This window comes from Hypanus sabinus, chromosome 19, assembly GCF_030144855.1.
Source record: "Hypanus sabinus isolate sHypSab1 chromosome 19, sHypSab1.hap1, whole genome shotgun sequence".
Lineage (NCBI taxonomy): Eukaryota > Metazoa > Chordata > Chondrichthyes > Myliobatiformes > Dasyatidae > Hypanus > Hypanus sabinus.
The window spans coordinates 57,776,617-57,801,648 of NC_082724.1; the positions used below are offsets into that span (position 1 = coordinate 57,776,617).

General features: G+C 44.2%; 1 protein-coding gene across 1 annotated transcript in view; it reads right to left on the reverse strand.

Moving 5' to 3' along the window:
* fgd5a (FYVE, RhoGEF and PH domain containing 5a) overlaps positions 1-25,032 on the reverse strand; it is a 250,765-nt gene that overhangs the window by 221,543 nt on the left and 4,190 nt on the right. Inside the window, exon 2 of the mRNA XM_059944304.1 lies at positions 21,680-24,893. Coding sequence (XP_059800287.1) covers positions 21,680-24,893 — 3,214 coding nt within the window. The remainder of the gene's footprint in view (positions 1-21,679; positions 24,894-25,032) is intronic.

Sequence of the window (25,032 nt, forward strand, 5' to 3'; positions counted from 1 at the left end):
TACTTTGGTTCTGTCTTCACTAAGGAGGACATCAGTAATCTTCCGGAAATAGTAAGGGACCGAGGGTCTAGTGAGATGAAGGAACTGAGGGAAATACATGTTAGTAGGGAGGTGGTGTTAGGTAAATTGAAGGGATTAAAGGCAGATAAATCCCCAGGGCCAGATGGTCTGCATCCCAGAGTGCTTAAGGAAGTAGCCCAAGAAATTGTGGATGCATTAGTGATAATTTTTCAAATCTCCTTAGATTCTGGATTAGTTCCTGAGGATTGGAGGGTAGCTAATGTAACCCCACTTTTAAAAAAAGGAGGGAGAGAGAAACCAGGGAATTATAGACCAGTTAGTCTGATATCGGTGGTGGGGAAAATGCTAGAGTTGGTTATCAAAGATGTGATAACAGCACATTTGGAAAGAGGTGAAATCATCAGACAAAGTCAGCATGGTTTTGTGAAAGGAAAATCATGTCTTTCAGATGAATCTTATAGAATTTTTTGAAGATGTAACTAGTAGAGTGGATAGGGGAGAGCCAGTGGATGTGATATATTTAGATTTTCAAAAGGCTTTTGACAAGGTCCCACACAGGAGATTAGTGTGCAAACTTAAAGCACACGGTATTGGGGGTATGGTATTAATGTGGATCAAGAATTGGTTGGCAGACAGGAAGCAAAGAGTGGGAGTAAACGGGACCTTTTCAGAATGGCAGGCAGTGACTAGTGGGGTACCACAAGGCTCAGTGCTGGGACCCCAGTTGTTTACTATATATATTAATGATTTAGACGAGGGAATTAAATGCAGCATCTCCAAGTTTGCGGATGACACAAAGCTGGGCGGCGGTGTTAGCTGTGAGGAGGATGCTAAGAGGATGCAGGGTGACTTGGATAGGTTAGGTGAGTGGGCAAATTCATGGCAGATGCAATTTAATATGGATAAATGTGAGGTTATCCACTTTGGTTGCAAGAACAGGAAAACAGATTATTATCTGAATGGTGGCCGATTAGGAAAAGGGGAGGTGCAACGAGACCTGGGTGTCATTGTACACCAGTCATTGAAGGTGGGCATGCAGGTACAGCAGCCGGTGAAAAAGGCAAATGGTATGTTGGCATTCACAGCAAAAGAATTTGAGTATAGGAGCAGGGAGGTTCTACTGCAGTTGTACAAGGCCCTAGAATATTGTGTGCAGTTTTAGTCCCCTAATCTGAGGAAAGACATTCTTGCCATAGAGGGAGTACAGAGAATGTTCACCAGATTGATTCCTGGGACGGCAGGACTTTCATATGAAGAAAGACTGGATCGACTAGGCTTATACTCACTGGAATTTAGAAGATTGAGGGGGGATCTTATTGAAACGTATAAAATTCTAAAGGGATTGGACAGGCTAGATGCAGGAAGATTGTTTCTGATGTTGGGGAAGTCCAGAACGAGGGGTCACAGTTTAAGGATAAAGGGGACTGAGATGAGGAAAAACTTCTCACACAGAGTGCTGAATCTGTGGAATTCTCTGCCACAGGAAACAGTTGAGGCCAGTTCATTGGCTATATTTAAGAGGAAGTTAGATATGGCCCTTGTGGCTAAAGGATTCAGGGGGTATGGAGAGAAAGCAGGTACAGGGTTCTGAGTTGGATGATCAGCCATGATCATACTGAATGGCAGTGCAGGCTCAAAGGGCTGAATGGCCTACTCCTGCACCTATTTTCTATGTTTCTATGTCAGGACTAACTGAAAGGAAAGATAGTAAGAGATTTCAAAGTAGGACGGGGAGGGGGAAATGCGAAATGATAGGAGAAGACCGGAGGGGGTGGGGTGAAGCTGAGAGCTGGAAAGGTGACTGGCAATAGGGATACAGAGCTAGAGATGGGTAAGGATCATGGGATGGGAGGCCTAAGGAGAAAGAAAGGGGGAGGGGAGCACCAGAGGGAGATGGAGAACAGGCAGAGTGTGGGCAGAAAGAGAGAAAAAAAAGGAGGGGGGAAAAAAACTAAATATATCAGGGATGGGGTAAGAAGGGGAGGAGGGGCATTAACAGAAGTTAGAGAAGTCAATGTTCATGCCATCAGGTTGGAGGCTCCCCAGACAGTATATAAGGTGTTGTTCCTCCAACCTGAGTGTGGCTTCATCTTGACAGTAGAGGAGACCATGGATAGACATATCAGAATGGGAATGGGATGTGGAATTAAAATGTGTGACCACTGGGAGATCCTGCTTTCTCTGGCGGACAGAGCGTAGGTGTTCAGCAAAACGGTCTCCCAGTCTGCGTCGGGTCTCACCAATATATAAAAGGCCACAGCGGGAGCACCGGATGCAGTATACCACACCAGCCGACTCACAGGTGAAGTGTCGTCTCACCTGGAAGGACAGTCTGTGGCCCTGAATGGTAGTGAGGGAGGAAGTGTAAGGGCAGGTGTAGCACTTGTTCCGCTTACAAGGATAAGTGCCAGGAGGGAGATCGGTGGGGAGGGATGGGGGGGGGAACGAATGGTCAATAGAGTTGCATAGGGAGCGATCCCTGCAGAAAGCAGAAGGGGGGTGCGAGGGAAAGATGTGCTTGGTAGTGGGATCCCATTGGAAGTGGCAGAAGTTATGTTGAATTATAGGTTGGACCTGGAGGCTGGTGGGGTGGTAGGTGAGGACAAGGGGAACCCTATCCTGAGTGGTGTGGCGAGCGGATGGGGTGAGGGCAGATGTGTGGGAAATAGGAGAGATGCGTTTGAGAGCAGAGTTGATGGTGGAAGAAGGGAAGCCCCTTTGATTAAAACAGGAAGGCATCTCCTTCATCCTGGAATGAAAAGCCTCATCCTGAGAGCAGATGCGGCGGACACGGGGGAATTGTGAGAAGGGGATAGCATTTTTGCAAGAGACAGGGTGGGAACAGGAATAGTCCAGGTATCTGTAAGAGTCTGTGGGCTTATAGTAGATATCAGTAGATAAGCCGTCTCCAGAGATGGAGACAGAAAGATCAAAAAAGGGGAGGGAGGTGTCGGAAATGGACCAGGTAAATCTGAGGGCAGGGTGAAAGTTGGAGGCAAAGTTAATGAAGTCAACGAGCTCAGCATGTGTGCAGGAGGCAGCGCCAATGCAGTCGTTGATGTAGTGAAGGAAAAGAGGGGGACGGATACCCGTATAGGCTTGGAACATGGACCTCCTTTCCTTCGCTACATTGACCCCCCTCTTTTCCTTCGCGACATCAATGACTGCATTGGCGCTGCCTCCTGCACGCTTGCTGAGCTCATCTATCCATGGCCTCCTCTACTGTCAAAATGAATCCAAACTCAGGTTGGAGGAACAACACCTTATATACCGGCTGGGTAGCCTCCAACCTGATGGCATGAACATTGACTTCTCTAACTTCCGTTAATGTCCCTCCTCCCCTTCTTACCCCATCCCTGATATATTTAGTTTCTTTTCTCCCTCTTCTTTTTTTTTCTCTCGCTGCCCATCACTCTGCCTGTTCTCCATCTCCCTCTGGTGCTCCCCTCCCCTTTCTTTCTCCATAAGCCTCCCGTCCCATGATCTTTTCCCTTCTCCAGCTCTGTATCCCTTTTGCCAATCACCTTTCCAGCTCTCAGCTTCACCTCACACCCTCCGGTCTTCTCCTATCATTTCACATTTCCCCCTTCCCCCTCCCCCTCCTACTTTCAAATCTCTTACTATCTTTCCTTTCAGTTAGTCCTGGCGAAGGGTCTTGGCTCGAAATGTCGACAGTGCTTCTTCCTATAGATGCTGCCTGGCCTGCTGCGTTCCACCAGCATTTTGTGTGTGTTGCTTGATTGGGTGGTATGTCATTCTTGAGTGATTGAGTTCAAGAGTTGGGAAGCTATGTTGCAGTTTTATAAAGTTTTAGTTAGGCTGCATGGGGAGTTTTGAATTCAGTTCTGGTTGCCTCATTATCAGAAGGATGTTAAGGCTTTGGAGAGCGTGCAGAAGAGAATTCACCAAGATGCTGCCTGATTAAGGCATGTGCTAAAAGAAGACCATAGCAGCATAGTGGTTAGCACAATGTTATTACAGCTCGGAGCATCAGAATTCAGAGTTCAATCCTGACATCCTTGATAGGGAATCTGTACGTCCTCTCCATGGAATGCGTGTGTTTTCTCTGGGTCATCCAGTTTCCTCCCACAGTTCAAAGATGTACGGGGTAGGTTAATTGGCCATTACAAATTGTCCCATGATAAGACCAAGGTTAAATCAAGGTTGTCAGGAGTTGCTGGGGCAGCACAGTTTGAAGGGCCGGAAAGACCTACTCCACACTGTATCACTAAATAAATAAGGCACTGGACATACTCGAGTTGTTTTCTCTTGAGCAGTAGAGGCTGAAGGGAAGCCGAGTGGATATTTATAAGATTATGAGAGGGATAGATAGACAATGTTGATATGTCTAATATAAAGGGCATCTAAGGTGAGAGGGAGAAAAGTTCAAAGGAAACGTGTGGTAAAGTTCTTTTAACATAGTTCTTGGTACCTGAAATGCAGGTTGGGAGTTAACAGTGGATTTGCAATTAAGAGGCTCTACGAGGCACATGTACTTGCAGAGAATCGGGACAATGGAGATTAGGATACGATAGAAGGGATTATCTTAGTTAGGCATTTAACTACTAATTTAATTAGTTCAGCACAAATAAGAAGGGAACGATCACTTTATTGTGATGGTGCCTCTAACCACCAATGGAAATTAGAGAAACAAATTTGTATGGAGAGGGGAGGAGTCAGCACTATTTAAATGCTCTTTTGTAGGTATCAAACACCTGCAAATGTTAATGCAGCAGCCAGTTTGGAGTGGCAGTGTCTCAGCTGTAAGCACTGAAGTTTTGGCTCAACAGTGAAGAGGCTGAGCAGAACAGATAGGAGCAGCATACACAAAATGCTGGAGAAACTCGGCAGGTCAGGAAGTGAATAAATTATGGAAATGGAATTATGGAAATGAATAAACAGACGAAGTTTTGAGCCGAGACTCTTCTTCAAGACTGGAAAGGAAGGGGGAAATATGCAAGAATAAAAAAAGTTGGGGGGGGGGGGGGATAGCTGGAAGATGATAGGTGCAGCCAGTAGGTGGGAAAAGTAAAGGGCTGGAGAGGAGAGTGGACCATTTAAGAAAGGGAAGATGGAGGGGCACCAAGGGGAGGTGATAGCTGAGGAGAAGAGGTAAGAGGGCAGAGTAGGGAACAGATGAAGAGGGAAGGTGAAGGGAAAATTACCAGAAGGAGAAATCGATGTTCATGGTATCAGGTTGCAGGCTGCCCAAACTTAGGTGTTGCTACTCCACCATAATGGCCTCATCATGGCACAAGAGGAGGCCATGGTCTGACATGTTGGAATGGGAATAAGAATAGGAATGAAATGGTTGCCACCAGGAAATTCCGCCTTTGGCAGAGGACCAGTTCAGGAAGTAAAGCAACTCAGGCGGATGGTTAATCACAACCATAAGACCATAAGACATAGGAGCAGAATTAGGCCATTTGGCCCATCGAGTCTGCTCTACCAGTCAATCATGGCTGATCCTTATTTCTATCTCCTCCTCAACCCCAGTTCCCAGCCTTCTCCCGAAAACCTTTGATGCCATGTACAATTAAAAACCTATTAATCTCTGCCTTAAATACACCCAATGACCTGGCCTCCACAACCGTATGTGGCAACAATTTCCACAAATTCACCACCCTTTGGCTGAAGAAATTTCTCCGCATCTCTGTTTTGAAAGGGCGCCCCTCTATCCTGATGCTGTGCCCCCTTGTCCTAGACTCTCCCACCATGGGAAACATTGTTTGCACAACTGCTCTGTCTACGCCTTTCAACATTCAAAAGGTTTCAATGACATCCCTCCTCATTCTTCTGGATTCCAGTGAGTACAGACCCAGAGCCATTAAACGTTTCTCGTAAGAAAAACCTTTCATTCCTGGAATCATCCTTGTGAACCTCCTCCAGACCCTCTCCAATGCCAGCACCTCTTTTCTAAGATGAGGGGCCCAAAACTGTTCACAATACTCAAGGTGAGGCGTCATCAGTGCCTTATAAAGCCTCAGCATCACATCCTTGCTCTTTTATTCTAGACCCCTTAAAATGAATGCTAACATGGCATTTGCCTTCCTCACCACCAACTCAACCTGCAACTTAACCTTCAGGGTGCACTGCACAAGGACTCCCAAGGTCCTCTGCATTTCAGATTCCTACATTTTCTCCCCGTTTAGAAAATAGTCCGCACATTTACTTCTACTACCAAAGTGCATGACCATGCATTTTCCAACATTGTATTTCATTTGCCACTTTCTTGCCCATTTTCCTAATCTGTTTAAGTCTTTCTGCATCCTACCTATTTCCTCAATACTACCTGCCCCTCCACCAATCTTCATATTATCTACAAACTTGGTACAAAGCCATCATCTAAATCATTTATATACAGTATAAAAAGAAGTGGTCCAAACACCAAGCTGCAGAACATCACTAGTCACTGGCAGCCAACCAGAAAAGGATCCTTTTATTCCCACTCACAGTCTCCTACCAATCAGCTAATGCTCTAACCTTGTTAGTAACTTTTCTATAATACCATGGGTTCTTAACTTGGTTAGCAGCCTCATGTGCGGCACCTTGTCAAAGGCCTTCTGAAAGTCCAAATATACAACATCCACTACATTCCCTTTATCTAACCTACTTGTAATCTCCTCAAAGAATTCCAACAGACTCGTCAGGTAGGATTTTCCCTTAAGGAAACCATGCTGACTTTATACTATCTTGTCCTTTGTCACAACATCCTCAAGAACTGACTCTTAGCATCATCCATTGAGGTCAGGCTAACCAGTCTATAACTTCCTTTCTGCTGCCTTCCTACTTTCTTAAAAAGTGCAGTAACATTTGCAGTTTTCCAGTCCTCTGGCACCATGCCAGAGTCCAATGATTTTTGAAAGATCATTTCTAATGCCACCACAATCTCTAATGCTACCTCTTTCAGAACCCTAGGCTGCAGCTTAACTAGTCCAGCTGACTTATATCCCTTTCAGCTTTTTGAGCACCTTCTCTCTTGTAACAATAACTGCATCCATTTCTCTTCCTTAACACACTACAACATCAGGCATACTACTAGTGTCTTCCACAATGAAGAATGATGCAAAATACTTACTTAGTCACAGAAAGTCATAGAAGATTACAGCACAGAAACAGGCCCTTCAGCCCATCTAGTCTATGCCAAACCATTCAAACTGCCTACTCCCATTATCCTGCACCAGACCATAACCTTCCATGCCTCTACCATCCATGTATCAATCCAAACTCCTCTTAAACATGCATGCTTGCAATGCACCACATGCGCTGGCAGTTTGTTCCACTCTCTGAGTAAAGAAGATTCTCTTTGTGTTCCCTTTGAAACTTTCACCTTTCAACCTTAATCCAGGACCTCTAGCTGTAGTCTCACCCAACCTCAGTGAAAAAAAGCCTGCTTGCATTTACCCTATACCACTCATCATTTTATATACCTCTATCAAATCTCCTCTCAATCTTCTACATTCCAAGGAATAACATTCAAACCTTTTTAGTTTTTCTTTTTGACTTAGATAATTCAAATATCTCTACCTGAGCCCAATAAATTTCTGCACCTATCTCCCACAGGGTCTGAGAGAACACCTTGTCAGGCCCTGGGGATTTATCCACCCTAACTTTATAGAAATATAGAAAACCTACTGCACAATACAGGTCCTTCAGCGCACAAAGTTGTGCCGAACATGTCCCTACCTTAGAAATTACTAGGCTTACCTATAGCCCTCCATTTTACTAAGCTCCATGTACCAATCTAAAAGTTTCTTAAAAGATCCTATCGTATCCGCCTCCACCACCGTTGCCGGCAGCCCAGTCCACACACTCACCACTCTCTGAGTAAAAAATTTAACCCTGACATCTCCTCTGTACTCCCCAGCACCTTAAACCTGTGTGTTCCTGTGGCAACCATTCAGCCCTGGGAAAAAGCCTCTGACTATCCACACAAATAATGCCTCTCATCATCTTATACACCTCTATCAGGTCACCTCTCATCCTCCGTCGCTCCAAGGAGAAAAGGTCGAGTTCCCTCAACCTATTCTCATAAGGCATGCTCCCCAAACCAGGCAACATCCTTGTAAGTCTCTTCTGCACCCTTTCTATGGCTTCCACATCCTTCCTGTAGTGACGCAACCAGAGCTGAGCGCAGTACTCCAAGTGGGGTCTGACCAGGGTTCTATATAACTTGTCTCAAGATAGTAAACATTTCTTCCTGTGTAATCTGTATAGGGTCCTTGGCCTTGCTGCTGCTTTGCCACATTTTTATGGACTCTGAGTCCATCTCCTGAGTAAACAAAAACGCAAAAAAACCCATTTAAGATCACCCCCATCTCTTTTGGCTCCATACATAGATGACCATTCTTCTCCTCCAGATCAATATTGTCCCTTACAATACTTTTATTCTTAACATAGTTGTAGAATTTCTCAAGAGTCTCCTTCAGCTTGACTGCTAGTACAACCTCATGCCTTCTTTTAGTTCTCCTGATATCTTTGTTCAGTGGTCTTTTGCATTTCTTATACTTCATTAATCCCTTGTTTATTCATACCTGCATATTCTTGCTATGCAACCTCCTTTATTTCTTAACAAGGGCCTCAATATCTCTTGAAAACCCAAGGTTCCCTAAACTATTAACTTTACCTTTTATTCATAGGCACGTACAAGCTTTGTACTCTCAAAAATTCACTTTTTAAGGCCTCCCACCTATCAAGCACACCATTGTGAGAAAACAGCCTGTCTGATCTCTGCTGGGTCCGTTCCAATACCATGAAGATTGGCCTTTCTCCTATTTATATACTCAACCCAAAGACAAAACACACCTTTTTCCATGTTTACTTTGAAACCAGTGGCATTATGATCACTAGATCCAAAGTGCTCCCCTACGCAAACTTCTGTCAGCTGCCCTGCCTTACTTCCTAATAATAGATCAAGTATCAAGTTTAGTTCATCAGCTATCTCCTTGTCCCCCGTTATTATTTCTCCTGGCTCATTTTCTAGAAGTCCTATATCCACTCTTATTTCTCTTTTATTTTTACCATACTTGAAAAAAACTTCTGATATCCACCTTAATATCATTTGCTAGCTTGCTTTCATATTTCTTTTCCCTTCTAATGATTTTTTAGTTGCTCTCTGTAGGTTTTTAAAAGCATCCCAATCTTCCATCTTCCCACTAATTTTTGCTTTGTTGTATGCTTTTAAAATAGTTTTGACTTCCCTTGTCAGCCATGGCTATACTATTTTACCATTTGAGTATTTCTTCATTTTTGGAATACTGATGTCCTTCCTCATTTTTCCCAGAAACGCATGCCATTGCTGCTCTGCTGACATCCCTGCCAGCAGCTCCTTCCAATTTACTCTGGCCAACTCCTCTCTCATACCACTGTAATTTCCCTTACTCCACTGAAATACTGCTACATTGGACTTTACTTTCTCCCTATCAAATTTCAAGTTGGACACAATCATATTGTGATCACAGGTTCCTAAGGGTTCTTTTACCTTAAGCTCCCTAATTACCTATGGTTCATTACATAACACCCAATTCAGTATAGCTGATTCCCTAGTAGGCTCAATGATAAATTGCTCTAAAAAAGCTATCTCTTAGGCTATCTCTTAGGCATTCAACAAACTCGCTTTGAGATCCTCTACCAACCTGATTTTCCCAAATGACCTGCATGTTAAAATCTCCCATGACTACCAGAACGTTGCCCTTTTGACTCACCTTTTCTATTTCCTGTTGTAACATGTGGTCCTCCTCTCAGCCACTGTTGGGAGGCCTGGATATAATTGCCATCAATGTCCTTTTACCTTTGCAGTTTCGTAATTCAACACACAAGGATTCAACATCTTCCCATCCTATGTCACATCTTTCTACTGATTTGATGCCATTTTTTACCAGTAGAGCCACACTACCCCCTCTACCTACCTTCCTATCCCTCCTATATAACTTGTAACCTTGGACATTCAGCTCCCAACTACAACCATCCTTCAGCCACGATTTAATGATAACCACAACATCGTACCTGGCAATCTGTTAAATTGCAACAAGATCATCCACCTTATTTCATATACCATGTGCATTTAGATACAGCTCCTTGAGTACCGTATTTGCTATCCTTTCTGACTCTGCATCCCTAATGATTTGACACTCATCCTGTTGGCTGCAACTAAGTCCCATCACCTGCCTGCCATTCCTGACAATCTGACTGCACACTATCTTCACTCTTTTACCATCCTTCCTTTCCTGAGTCTCTTCACTTCGTTACCACCCCAGTGGTTAGGGGAGGGGAAGGAGTACAACCTGGAGGATACTAATATGCTGGAGCATTTAGAGTTAAGGAAGGAGACAGTGTTGGGTTTCTTAAAGGACATTAAGGTGGGTAAGTCCACAGGGCTTGATGGAATATACCCCAGGTTATTGAAAGGTAAGAGATGAGATTGCTGGTGGCATGACAATCTTCGTGTCCTCTCTAGCTATAGGCTTGGTTCCACAGGGATGGCAAGCAATTAATGTTTCCCACTATTCAAGAAGAAAAGTAGGAATAAACCAAGAAACTATAAACCATTGAATCTCATGTCAGTTTCAGGGAAGGTATTGGTGAAGATTTTTAGGGATAAGATTTATGATCATTTCAAAAACGGTGGACTAATTGAGGATAGTCTTTCTGTATGGTAGGTCAGATCTAACCAACCTTATAAAGTTTTTGAGGTGTTTACCAAGCAAGTTCATGAAGGAAAGGTGGTGGGTGGATCCATATAAACCTTTGGCAAAGTTTTATATGGATGCCTGATCCAGAAGGTCCAGTTACTTGGCATTCAGGATGAAGCAGCGAGCTGCATCCATTATTGACTGAGAGGGAGAAGCAAAAGAGTGGTGGTAGATGGTTGTCTCTCTGACTGGAGAATAGTGAATAGTGGAATGGTCCAGGAATTAGTACTCAGTCAGATGTTGTTTATCATCTGTTTTAATGATAGCAATGATAATGTGCTAAAAAGGATCAGCAAATTTGCAGATGGTACCATGACTGGGGAGTGTACTGGACTATCGAAGCTTGCAATGGGATCTGGACCTGGGAGCTGGGAAAATGAGCTGATGAATGGCAGATGGAACTTAATGCAAACAAGTGTGAGGTATTGAAATTTGGGAGGACAAACCAGGGTAGGACTTAAACAATAAATGGTAGGGCTCCAAGGTGTGCCACAGAACAGAAGGGAATACAGTCCAGGAATCTGAAGGACAATCAGAGGATGCTCAGAATATTTTATGAAAGTGGCATCACGGGTAGATAGGGCTCTAAGAAGAGCTTTTAGCACATTGGCCTTCATTAATCAGGGCAGAGAGTCCAGGAAATGGGTTGGTACAAGATGTTGATGAGTCTGAATTTAGAGTATTGTGCGTAGCTCTGGTCATCTGCTTACAGTAAAGATACCATTATGATTGAAAACGTGCAGAGAAAATTTACAAGAATTATGCTAGAACTTGAGGACCTGAGTTACTGAGAAAGGTTGAATAGGTTAGGACTTTATTTCCTGGAGCGCAGGCAAATGGAGAGAGGTATACAAAAATATTAGGGGTATAAATAGGCCGAATGCATTCAGGCTTTTGCCCCTCAGGTTGGATGAAACTAGAACTAGAGGTCATATATTCAGGGTGAAAAATGAAATATTTCAGGGAGACCTGAGTGAAAACCTCTTCACTCAGAGGGTGGTACGAGCTTGAGTGAGCTGCCAGCAGAAGTGGTAGATACTGGTTCAATTGTAAAATTTAAGAGACTTTTTGATAGGTACAGAGATGAGATGGTTAGGAGGGGTATGGTCCGGGTGTAGGTAAATAGCAGGAAATCAAGTCAGCATGGACTAGATGGGCTGAAGGAACTGTTTCTATGCTGTAGAACTCTATTACTGTAAGAACTAAAAGGCATAGGTTTAACATGAGAGGAGGGGAGTATAAATAGAGATCTGAAGGACACCCAGAGGATGCCTAGAATATGCAATGAACTGGCAGAGGAGGTTTCTAAAGCAAGTTCATTAACAACATTTAAAAGGTACTTGAACAGGTACATTGATAGGACAGGTGTAGCACAGGGGTTCCCAACCTTTTTTCAGGCTATGGACCAATACCATTAAGCAAGAAATCCATGGACCCTAGGTTGAGAACCCCTAGTTTAGAGGGATATGAACCAAACACAGAAGAAAGAGACCAGCTTAGATGGGAATCTTGGTTGGTATTCAACTTTGAGGTAATGAGGGTGATTGATGAAGGTAGAGCCGTGGATGACATTTACATAGATTTCAGTAAGATATTTGACGAAGTCCCTCATGAGGCTCATCCAGAAGATTAAGGTGCATAGGATTCTAAACTGGGCTGCCCATAGAAGACAGAAAGTATTGGTTAATGGGCCATACTCTGGCTGAGGTCTGTAATGAGGAGTATTATAACCATATACCAATTACAGCATGGAAACAGGCCATCTCAGCCCTTCTAGTCTGTGCCGAACGCTTACTCTCACCTAATCCCACTGACCTGCACATAGCCCATAACCCTCCATTCCTTTCCTGTCCATATACCTATCCAATTTTACTTTAAATGACAATACCAAACCTGCCTCTACCACTTCTACTGGAAGCTCGTTCCACACAGCTACCACTCTCTGAGTAAAGAAGTTCCCCCTCGTGTTACCCTTAAACTTTTGCCCTTCTTGTTTGAATCTACCTACTCTCAATGGAAAAAGCCTATCCACGTCAACTCTATCTATCCCCCTCATAATTTTAAATACCTCTATCAAGTCCCCCCTCAACCTTCTACGCTCCAAAGAATAAAGACCTAACTTGTTCAACCTTTCTCTGTAACTTAGGTGCTGAAACCCAGGTAACATTCTAGTAAATATTCTCTGTACTCTCTCTATTTTGTTGACATCTTTCCTATAATTCGGTGACCAGAACTGTACTCAATACTCCAAATTCGGCCTTACCAATGCCTTGTACAGTTTTAACATTACATCCCACCTCCTATACTCAATGCTCTGATTTATAAAGGCCAGCATACCAAAAGCTTTCTTCACCAACCTATCCACATGAGATTCCATCTTCGGAAAACTACGCACCATTATTCCTAGATCACTCTGTTCTACTGCATTCTTCAATGCCTTTACCACGTACATCCTATTTTGAATAGTCCTACCAAAATGTAACACCTCACACTTATCAGCATTAAACTCCATCTGCCATCTTTCAGCCCACTCTTCTAACTGGCCTAAATCTCCCTGCAAGCTTCGAAAACCTACTTCATTATCCACAACGCCACCTACCTTAGTATCATCTGCATACTTACTAATTCAATTTACCACCCCATCATCCAGATCATTAATGTATATGACAAACAACATTGGACCCAGTACAGATCCCTGCACTAGTCACTGACCTCCAACCTGACAAACAGTTATCCACCACTACTCTCTGGCATCTCCCCTCCAGCCACTGCTGAATCCATTATACTGCTTCAATATTAATACCTAATGATTGAACCTTCCTAACTAACCTTCCAAGCGGGACCTTGTCAAAGGCCTTACTGAAGTCCATATAGACAACATTCACTGCTTTACCCTCATCAAATTTCCTAGTAACCTCTTCAAAAAATTTAATAAGATTTGTCAAAAATGACCTTCCACGCACAAATCCATGTTGACTGTTCCTAACCAGATCCCGTTTCTCCAGATAATTATATATACCATCTCTAAGAATACTTTCCATTAATTTACCCACCACTGATGTCAAACTTACAGGCCTATAATTGCTAGGTTTACTCTCTGAACCCTATTTAAACAATGGAACAACATGAGCAATACGCCAATCCTCCGGCACCATCCTTTTATATTCCTTAAAAGCGCCAGTACTTCCTCCTCTTTAATCGTCATAGTTTCCATAACTTCCCTACTTGTTTCCCTTACCTTATGCAATTCAATATCCTTCTCCTTAGTGAATATCGAAGAAAAGAAATAGTTCAAAATTTCCCCCATCTCTTTTGGCTCCACACATATTTTCATCTTACTGGCCAAAACAACCTCGTATCTTCTCTTAGCTTTTCTAATTTCTTTATGATTCTTTTTACATTCTTTATATTCCTCGAGCTCCTCATTTACTCCATGCTGCCTTTTTTTATTGTAGATCTCTTTTTTCCAAACCAAGTTTCCAATGTCCCTTGAAAACCATGGTGCTCTCAAACTTTTAACCTTTCCTTTCAACCTAACAAGAACATAAAGATTCTGTACCCTCAAAATTTCACCTTTAAATGACCTCCATTTCTCTATTACATCCTTCTCATAAAACAAATTGTCCCAATCCACTCCTAAATCCTTTTGCAACTCCTCAAAGTTAGCCTTTCTCCAATCAAAAATCTCAACCCTGGGTCCAGTACTATCCTTCTCCATAATTATATTGAAACTAATGGCATTGTGATCACTAGACCCAAAGTGCTCCCCAACACATACCTCTGTCATCTGACCTATCTCATTCCCTAACAGGAGATCCAACACTACCCCTTCTCTAGTTGGCACCTCTATGTATTGCTGCAAAAAACTACCCTGCACACATTTTACAAACTCCAAACCATCCATCCCTTTTACAGTATGGGCTTCCCAGTCTATGTGTGGAAAATTAAAATCTCCCACAATCACAATCCTGTGCTTACTACAAATATCTACTATCTCCTTCCATATTCCAGAGCAATCCACACTGGGACCTTTGCTGTTTGTGATATACATGACTGACTTGGATAAAAATGTGGACAGGCGGGTTACTGAGTTTGCAAGCAATACAAAGATTGATGGCATTGTAGACAAGTGTAGAAGATTGAAAAGGATACATTGGGATATAGATCAGCTGAAGATATGGGCAGATAGAGTTTAAGCTGGGAAAGAGTGATGTTTTACACTTTGGGAGGTCAATTGAAAAAAGAAAGTACAGAGTTAACGATAGACCTCTTAAAGGCACTGAGGTACATTGTGTACTTGGGACCCTGGTCCTTTAAGTGGTTATACAAGTGCATAAGGTAGTAAAGGAGGCATATGGCCTGCTTACAGAGCAAACTCAATGGGCTGAATGGCCTAATCCTGCTCCTATGTCTTACGTCTTATGGTCTTGCTTTCATTAATGGTGGTGCTAAGAGCAAAGAAGGCATGCGACAACTACAGTATATAAAACTTTTCGTCAGACTGCACTTGGACTATTGCATGCAATTCTGGCTGCTGCATTACAGGAAGGATATAGAGTCTGCAGAGAGGGTGTACAGCAGGTTTACCAGGATGCTGCCCGGATTAGAGGGCATGAGCAAAAGGGAAAGATTTGACAAGCTTGTGGCTTGTTCTCTTTATACAGTGTCACAGGCAGAAGGGAGACATTTTTTAATTATGAGAGACTTCGATGGGTAGGTGGTCAGCAGTAAGGAACCCAGTGGGTGAGATATTGAGGCTTTAGTCAAGAAATAGGAGGTATGGGTCAGGTCAGGCAGCTGGAATTCCTGGAAGAGTAAGACATGTGTTTAGATAGACAGGGATAGTCAGCACAACTTTGTTGTTAGAAATTTGTGGTTGTGATCAGCTGGATAAATAGGTTGAGGAATGGAAAATGGAACTTAATTTGGATAGGTGTGAAGTGTTGCACTTTGAGAAGGCAAATGAGAGCAGGATTTTCACAACGAATGGTAGAATCCTAGGGAGAGTTGCAGAAGAGGGACCAAAAATTACAAATACACAGCTTCACAAAATTGGTGTCACAGGTAAACAGGGTGATGAAGAAGACTTTTGGTACACCATCAATCAGTCAGGGCACTGAGTATAGAAGTTGGGATGTTATGTTGCAATTATTCAAGATGCTGGTGAGGCCATATTTGGAATACAGTCTTCAGCTTCAGTCACCCTGCTATCAGAAAAATGTCATTAAGCTGGAAAGACTTCAAAGAAAATTTATGAGGATGTTGTCAAGGTAGCATGAATTGCATTGTAGAGAGAGATTTGACAGACTAGAATCTTATTCCTTGATATGTAGGAATCTGAGGTATATAAAATCATGAGGACATGGAGTGAGTGAATGGCCATAGTCATTTCCCCTCAGGCTTGGAAAATTAAATATGAATGATTTAAAGTTAGAGAGGAAAGATGAACCCGAGTGGCAACTTTTTCCACACAAAGGGTAGTGTACCTAAGGTACAAGCTGCCAGAGGAAGTTGTTGAGGTTGGTACAATAGCAGTATTTAAAAGAAATCCGGACAGGTACATGGATAGAAAAGCCTTAGAGTGCTATTTTTCACATTTACTGTCCTATATACAAGTTACACATGTGTAATGAAAAACTCAATTGCAGCAGCATCACAGGCACATAGCAACAAAGATGTGACATTTACAAACTAAACCATGAGAAGGGGCCATGAGAAGGCTTTGGCGAGCAGGAGTAAAGAAAACCCCAAGGCATTCTACAAGTATGTGAAGAGCAAGAGGATAAGACCTGAGAGAATAGGATCAATCAAATGTGACAGTGGAAAAGTCTGTATGGAACTGGAGGAGATAGCTGAGGTACTTAATGAGTACTTTGCTGAAGCAAAGTCATTTGCAGTATTCTATACGGAAAAGGATCTTGGTGATTGAAGGGATGATTTACAGCGGATTAAAAAGCTTGAGCATATGGACATTAAGAAAGAGGATGTGCTGGAACTTTTGGAAAGCATCAAGTTGGATAAGTCACTGGGACCAGACGAGATATACCCAGGCTACTGTGGGATTCCACAGGGAATTGTAATGGGACTTCTGCTGTTGGTGATATGTATAAAGGAGCTGGATAAAAATGTAGATGTGTAGATTAGTAATTCACAGATGATACAAAGACTGAAGGTGATGTGGATCATGTCAAAGATAGTCAAAGGATAGAGCAGTTACTAAACTCTAGTTAGGTCACATCTGGCGTATTGCATTCAAATTTGATCACCACATTACGGGAAGGATCTGGAGGCTTTGGAGAGGCTGCAGGGAAGGTTTACCAGGATGCTACTTGGATTACAGTGCCTGTAATGGAAAAAAAGGTTGCAAAAAAACCTGTGTTGTTTTCTCTGGAGACTGAGGGGGGTTCATATAGGTACTGAGACTAATATAAGGCATTAGAACATTTGGTTCATCAAGTTTGCTTCACCATTCTCAGTTCAACTGACCAAAATCCCTGGTTGTAATACTCATTTATGTTGAACAAAGAGTTGGGGCTGAATACCTTTTCAAAATACTGTATAATGTGAAAAGAAGTGGTCCCATCACCAAACCCTGTGGAGCACCAATACTCACCAGCAGCCAATCAGAGAAGGGCTTCTTTATTCCCATTCTTTGCCTCCTGCCAGTCAGCCAATCATCAATGCTAGTAACTTTCCACTAATACCATGGGTTTTAATTAGCAGCATCATGTGCAAACCCTTATTAAAGAAGTTCTAAAAATCAAAGTAAACAACATCCTTCATCTCCTTCATCTATCTTGCCTGTTATTTCCTCAAAAATTCCAACAGATTTGTCAGCTGAGATTTCCTCTTTAGAAAATCATGCTGACTTTGGCCCATTTTAGCATGTGTTTTCAAGTACCCCCGAAACCTCATTCTTAATAATGGATTCCAATATCTTGCTAACCTCTGAATTCAGGCTATCTATCCTATAATTTCCTGTTGTTTTCCTCCCTCCCTTCTTAACATTTGGAGTGGCATTTGCAATTTTCCAGTCCTCTGGAACCATTCCAGAATCTAGTGAGTCTTGAAAGAACATCACTAATACCTTCATAATCTCTTCAGCTGCATCTTTCAGGGCCCCAGGGTGTAGCCCATCAGGTCCAGATGACTTATCTACCTTCAGACATTTCAGCTTCCCATGCACCTTCACCTTTGTAACAGCACTTCTACTTCTACCCCGACACTCTCCATTTTCACCCTCCACCTGGCCCTAATCCACCTGGACAAAAAAGCCACATATGTTAGGATGCTGTTCATAGACTTCCGTTTAGCATTCAACACAATCATCCCTCAGAAACTGATTGGAAAGCTGAGCCTACTGGGCCTGAACACCTCCCTCTGCAACTGGATCCTAGACTTCCTGACTGGGAGATCTCAGTCAGTCCGGATCGGGAACAGCATATCCAACACCATCACACTGAGCACAGGGGCTCCCCAGGGCTGTGTGCTTAGTCCACTGCTGTTCACTCTGCTGACCCACAACTGTACTGCAACACACAGCTCGAACCATATCATGAAGTTCACCGATGACACGACCATGGTGGGTCTCAACAGCAAGAATGTTGAGTCAGCTTACAGAGAGGCGGTGCAGCGGCTAACGGACTGGTGCAGAGCCAACAACCTGTCTCTTAATGTGAACAAAACAAAAGAGTTGGTTGTTGACTTCAGGAGGGCACGGAGCGACCACTCCCCGCTGAACATCAACGGCTCCTCGGTAGAGATCATAAACAGCACCAAATTTCTTGGTGTTCACCTGACGGAGAATCTCACCTGGTCCCTCAACACCAGCTCCATAGCAAAGAAAGCCCAGCAGCATCTCTACTTCCTGCGAAGGCTGAGGAAAGTCCGTCTCCCACCACCCCCCGCCCCCCCCCCCCATCCTCATCACATTCTACAGGGGTTGTATTGAGAGCATCCTGAGTAGCTGCATCACTGCCTGGTTTGGAAATTGCACCATCTTGGATCGCAAGACCCTACAGTGGATAGTGAGGTCAGCTGAGAAGATCATCAGGGTCTTTCTTCCCGCCATCACGGACATTTACACAACACGCTGCATCCGCAAAGCAAACAGCATTATGAAGGACCACACACACCCCTCATACAATCTCTTTTCCCTCCTGCCATCTGGGAAAAGGCTCCGAAGCATTCGGGCTCTCACGACCAGACTATGTAACAGTTTCTTCCCCCAAGCTATCAGACTCTTCAATACCCGAAGCCTGGACTGACACTTTGCCCTATTGTCCTGTTTATTATTTATTGTAATGCCTGCACTGTTTTTGTGCACTTTATGCAGTCCTGTGTAGGTCTGTAGTCTAGTGTAGCTTTCTTTGTGTTTTTTTTTACGTAGTTCAGTCTAGTTTTTGTACTGTGTCATTTTTACTGTGTACTGTACCAGCAGTTACGGTCGAAATGACAATAAAAGTGACTTGACTTGACTTCTGGCATAGTGCTGCTGTCTTCCACAGTGATGACTGATGCAAAATACTCATTGAATTCGTCTGCCATTACTTTGTCCTCCATTATTACTTCTCCAATGTAATTTTCAAAAGCTCTGATATCTATTCTTGCCTGTCTTGTACTCTTTATAAGATCATGAGAGGCATAAGTAAAGCTGACACACATTATCAATTTCACAGGATCATAATGTCTAATAATAGAGTGCATGGATCTAAGTGGGGGTGGAGTAAATTCAAATAAGATGGTTTTTTTCTGCACGGTATTGTGCCTGAAATGCACTTTCTGTGTTGGTGATGCAGGGAAATACATAAGATTCTTTAGAGAATCTCTTGGATAGATGCAGGGAATGAGAGGATAGGAATATTGTGCAGGCATATGGATTTAGTTTAGTTTGGCTTTTAATTACCAGCTTAATTAGTTTGGCACAAAATTGTGGGCCTGTTCCTGTGCCGTACTGCTGTGCATTCATTTTCCATCCACAACGCAACTAATCTTTGAGTTGTCCGTAAAGTAACAGCAGATCCAAATTAACCTGACCAGTGAACCTGACCCCAATTAACCTGACCAGTGAACCTCACCCCAATTAACCTGACTCCAGTGAATCCGGCCTCAATTAATCTGACCCCAATTAACGTGACCATAGTTAATCTGATCCCAGTGAATCTGACCCCAGTTAACCTGACCCCAGTGAACCTGACCTTAATTAACCTGACCTCAAGTAACGTGACCCCAGTTAACCTGACAACAGTGAATTTTAATTTTTTCATTTACAGGATGTGGGCATCACCAGTTAAGCCAGCATTTATTGCCCATCCCTCGTTGTCTTTGAGAAGGTGGTGATGAGCTGCCTTTTTGAACCGCTGCAGTCCCTGAGCAGTTAGTGAGGGGATTCCATGCTTTTGTCTCAGTGACAATGAAGGAATGGCAATATGTTTCCAAGTCAGGATGGTGAGTGACTTGGGGGGGTGTAGATTTCCAAAATGTGGTATTCCCAGTTATCTGTTGTTCTCATCCTTCTATATGGTAATGGTTGTGGGTCTGACAGGTGTTGCCTTAGGAACTTTGTTGTGTTGTTGCAGTTGATTCTGTAGAAAGTACACAATGCTGCAACTGTTCGTCGATGGTGGAGGGACTGGATGCTTGTAGAAGGGGTGCCAATCAAGTGAGCTGCCCTGTACTGAATGGGTCTAACTTCTTGAGTGTTGATGAAGCTGCACTCATCCAAGCGAGTGGCAAGTATTCCATTACACTCACTCCTGACCTGAGCCTTGTAGATGGTGGACAGGCTTTGAGGAGTGAGGAGGTGAGTTACTCGCTGCAGGATTCCTAGCCTTTGACCTCCTCTAGTAGCCATGGTGTTTGTATGGCTAGACCAGTTCAGTTTCCTGTCAATGGTAACCCCCAGGATGTTGATAGTAGGGGATTCAGTGATGGTGATGCCACTGAATGTCAAGGGATGATGGTTAGAGCCTCTCTGGTTGGAGATGGTCATTGCCTGGCACTTGTGTGGCTCGAATGTTACTTGCCTCTTGTCACCCCAAGCCTGGATATTGTCCAGGTCCTGCTGCATTTGGGTATGAATTGCTTCACTATCTGAGGAGTCATGAATGGTGCAGAACCTCATGCAGTCTGCCCTCAATTATCCTGACCCCAGTGAATCTAACCCTAATTAACCTGACCCCAATTAACCTGACCACAGTGAATCTGACCACAGGTAAACATCAAGGTAACAAAAGGTCCTAGAAGATTCCTGAGAGAAGTGAGCTGCTCCTCCTCTGACCTGATGATAATGTTTGAACATCATAGAGAATCTCTCAGGACAGATCTAAGGTGCCAAGTGTCAGACCTTGTCTAGGTAAGCATCTTTCTGCTTACATAAGTTAAAATAGCCTCCAAATTGTTGCTATTATTATTCAGTGACTACGTGAGATGTATATTCCTCAATGTGGCTGCCATTCCTTCACCAGTTCCAACATTACCAATAAACACCTGCTATGACTTAAATTTCCTAATCACTCCATCACCACCTGTCCACCCCAGCACTATGTCCAATCTATGCACGGCTGGAAAAATGGGACAACACATGCAGACACAGAACCGCCCCACACACACACCCACTAACTGCTCCACAAAGACCGCAACCCAGACTGACCAACCCCCACACAATCCCCCCCCCAACACACACACACACACCCACGGATAGACATCTTCCACCACTGACACTCACATTCTAAATATAAGCATACATACTCCCCCCCACATACGGACTCACAGACCCCAATACAGAGAACCAGACACACATTCATTCCCTTTCACATACATATACACACAGACACAAACACACCACTGTTTCTTGTAGCTGACATAAATATCATTTCTATCACAACTGCATCTCAATGGGGTTTGCCTGCCTGCTCTGGAGATCTTGACAAGAGTAGGAACAAGCAGGGTTAGAGTACAAAGCTTACCTCTCCAGCTCCTGCTCTGATGTCTGCCTGTTGTCCAACGGAGTAAAGCTGCTCATGTCTACATAACCATCATTTTCACACGCCGAAGAGAAATTTCTCCTGGGATCTTCAAAGAAATCTGTGACAGTCCCTAAATGGCCAATCCTGTTGGGAGGGATTTGTATATTTTCATAATCTGAGCTCACAACCGGAATGTTCTCATAATCAGAGGAGTCTGTGTTGGGGAAGGAAATGGATCTGGGCTTGGTCAGAGGAAGTGATGTGTATGAGTGTCGAGATCTGTCTTCAAAAGATTCGACTCTGGACACACTTCTGCTAAAGGGTCTGGGCATTCCTTTTCCTTTGCCGTCCTTGTAAAATAAAAAGGCGGATGAAGAATCTGATTTACGCATCTTTCCAGATCGAGCTTTTAATTGTGGCGAGTTTCCCAAGCTCCTCCTGTCAAAATCCAAGGCTCTGGCTGCCTCAGACACAGACTTGCAGACATTAACCTCAACTGTAATCCTGTTTTCAATCTTCTTCTTAAGTGACAGTTTAATTGGTAAAAAACGCTTGAAAGATGACTTTTTCTTTGTACTCTGCTTAAAGTATTTATCCGGAGAGTCCGTTTCAACTAGAACTGATGGTGAACTTTTGGTGATGGGCTTTTTGGTGATGCTTGCCAGTTGGAAAGGAGCAGGGATGTCCAGCATTGAACTGGGTGGAGAAGCACCAGAGGTGGCAATGTGCCTCTGGTCATATACAGCAACACTTGGTAGAGACAGGTTATCTTCCTTCCTGTTCAATCTGCTGTCTTCTAAAAGTGACCCCTCCATTTCCCGGTCAGCACAAACAGGAAGTTCTCGGCCTGTGACAGAGTATGAGCGGGGATAGAACATGAAATACTTGTGGCTGGCGGCAAACATTGTATTTTCAAATGGCTCCTGCCTTTTCTCAGAGCTCTGTCCTTCCACAGGTATTAGATCTGTCTCCTCAGGAACTGTCTCAGGCACCTGTGCACTCAGTGACTGTGTTCTGGTTCTTGCTTTTTTCCATTCTGTAACAGCTTTCCCAGCCAGGTCACCAACCAGACTCAGATTGTCACCTGCTAATGTGTCTGCCTCTGTATCTCGCCTCAGTGTGGTTCCACATTTAACTCGTGAAGTGAACCCTATCGCACGGTGAGCTATAGAAGAAATGTCCTCTGCATTGACATCAGTGAGGACCCTTCTCTCAACTCCCTCCTCATTGCCTTCAGTTTCTAAGATCCAGCCCTCCACCCCTGGGACACATCCAACCAACTTCTCCTCTGATTTATGGGCAACAGACATCTTGTCCTCCTCACTAACACAAGATGCTTCCTCACCAATAGCAGACCCCTTGGCTTTGTCACCAACTCTGCACCTCCCTTCACTACTCATTATCACAGGAGATCCCACTAGCTCTCTAACCCACTCCAGATTGCCTGTACAGCTGGCTGTGGCATCCAGACTGTTTGGTGCAGCAGGCCTATAGGCACTTGGTAACAACGCTTCATAAATAAGCATGTCAGTTTCATCTGGGGAGCTATCTGCCTCCTCCTCCTCCTGTCTATTTGAGGCAACGTCTGCCCACTCATTCCATTCATCTGCCCCCACCTCTTGTCTGTTTACCCCCTCTTCTAGCCAGTCTGGGGAGCCGCCTGCTCCCTTCTCTTGTTTATCTGCCCTCTCCTCTTCCTGCCTGTCTGCCTTGTCATCCTGTCTGTCTGGCGGCTCTGGCTCAGGCTTCTCCTCCTCTTGACCATCTGGCCATTTCTCCTCCTCTTCCTGTTTGCCTGCCCTGTCCTCCTCCTCTTCCTGTTTGCCTGCCCCATCCTCCTCCTCTTCCTGTCTGTCTGGCCCCTCCCCCAGCCCCTCCTGTCCATCTTGCCCCTCCCCATTCTCCTCCTGTCTGCTTGCCCCCTCTCCTGGCCCATCTGGGGAACTGTCTGTCCCTTCTATCTGCCTGTACAGCCCCTCCTTCAGTATGTCTGAGTGACTGTCTGCCCCTTCCTTCTGCCCGTCCACCCCCTCCTGCAGCCTATCTGCCCCCTCTTCCAGCATATCTGGTATGCTGTCTGCCCCCTCCTCTTCCTGTCTGTCTATCTCCTTTTCCAGTAAACTGTCTAATTCTTCCTTCTGCCCAACCATCCCTTCCTTTAGCATGTCTGAGGAACTGTCTGCCCCCTCCTCCTGTCCATCTGTCCCCTCCTCCAGCTTGTCTGCCTCCTTCCCCTCCTCCTGCCCATCCACCCCTTCCTTCAGCACATCTAAGGGACTGTCTGCCCCTTCCTCCTGCCCATTTGCCCCTTCCTTCAGCACGTCTGTGGGACTGTCTTCATCCTCTTTCAGCATGTCTGAGGGATAATCTGATCCCTCCCTTTGCCCGTCCACACCCTCCATCAGCCATTCTGAGGGAAGGTCTACCCCTTCCTCCTGCCCATCGGCCCCTTTTTTCTGACCATTCTTCTTCTCATCCAGTCCTTCTACCTCTCCAGATGCTGAGGCAGTTGCTGGTGTGAGTGATAGATGCCATTCCTCTCCTGCTCCCAGGCCAGAACTGTCTGCAACGTCACTGACATCCTGGGAATGCCATTCACACCATTCTGTATTGTCCGTGGTTTCTCCACTGCCCTTGTATAGAAGTTCATCTTTCAGACACAGGCAATCATCAAGTTTATTGGGAAAAGCTCCTCCAGCAATTGCCTGAACTCTGAAGTTTCCTAAATTCTTTCCGGGCATCGCACTGCTAAAGCCACAGATGTCAACATTTGATAAGTCTCTGTCTTGTGACATTACAGCACTGGCATCCTGTGGAACTATTTGGTCTTCATAACCATCAGGCATTGATGACCCATTTTCATGGCACAGTGTAGCTGCTGCTTCCAGAGTGCTCCTGTCATCGGCAGCTGGGAAGAAGTTACAGGCTGCTGAATCTTTTGTCTGACCCAAACTTTTATAAGTTGGGTCTTCAACCCCCTTAGCCAGGACAGGATTGGTTGCCAAAAAGCTCCCGTTAGAGTACGTGCTTAAAATCCCCTTCCGTGCATTCAGGTTTGCCTCTGGCACTTCATTGTAAAGGTTTGGTTTTGGAGCAATTGGTGGCTTCAGGGCCTTAGGAGCAGACAGTAGAAGCAAAGGAACCGTTGGAACAGTGACTAAGGGCTGTGAATCCGGGGGCCTGGGCTTTGGCGCCAAGGGAGGTTTCTTTAGATCTAAAATGAGAAAATTTGAAATTAGCCATCATACTGGCGTAGAATTTTATGTGGTCAGCAACATTTGGATCTGGAACCCAGGGACGTGAGGGATTTAAGATTCACAATTGTTTAACAACATTTCCAGTACACAAGTGTA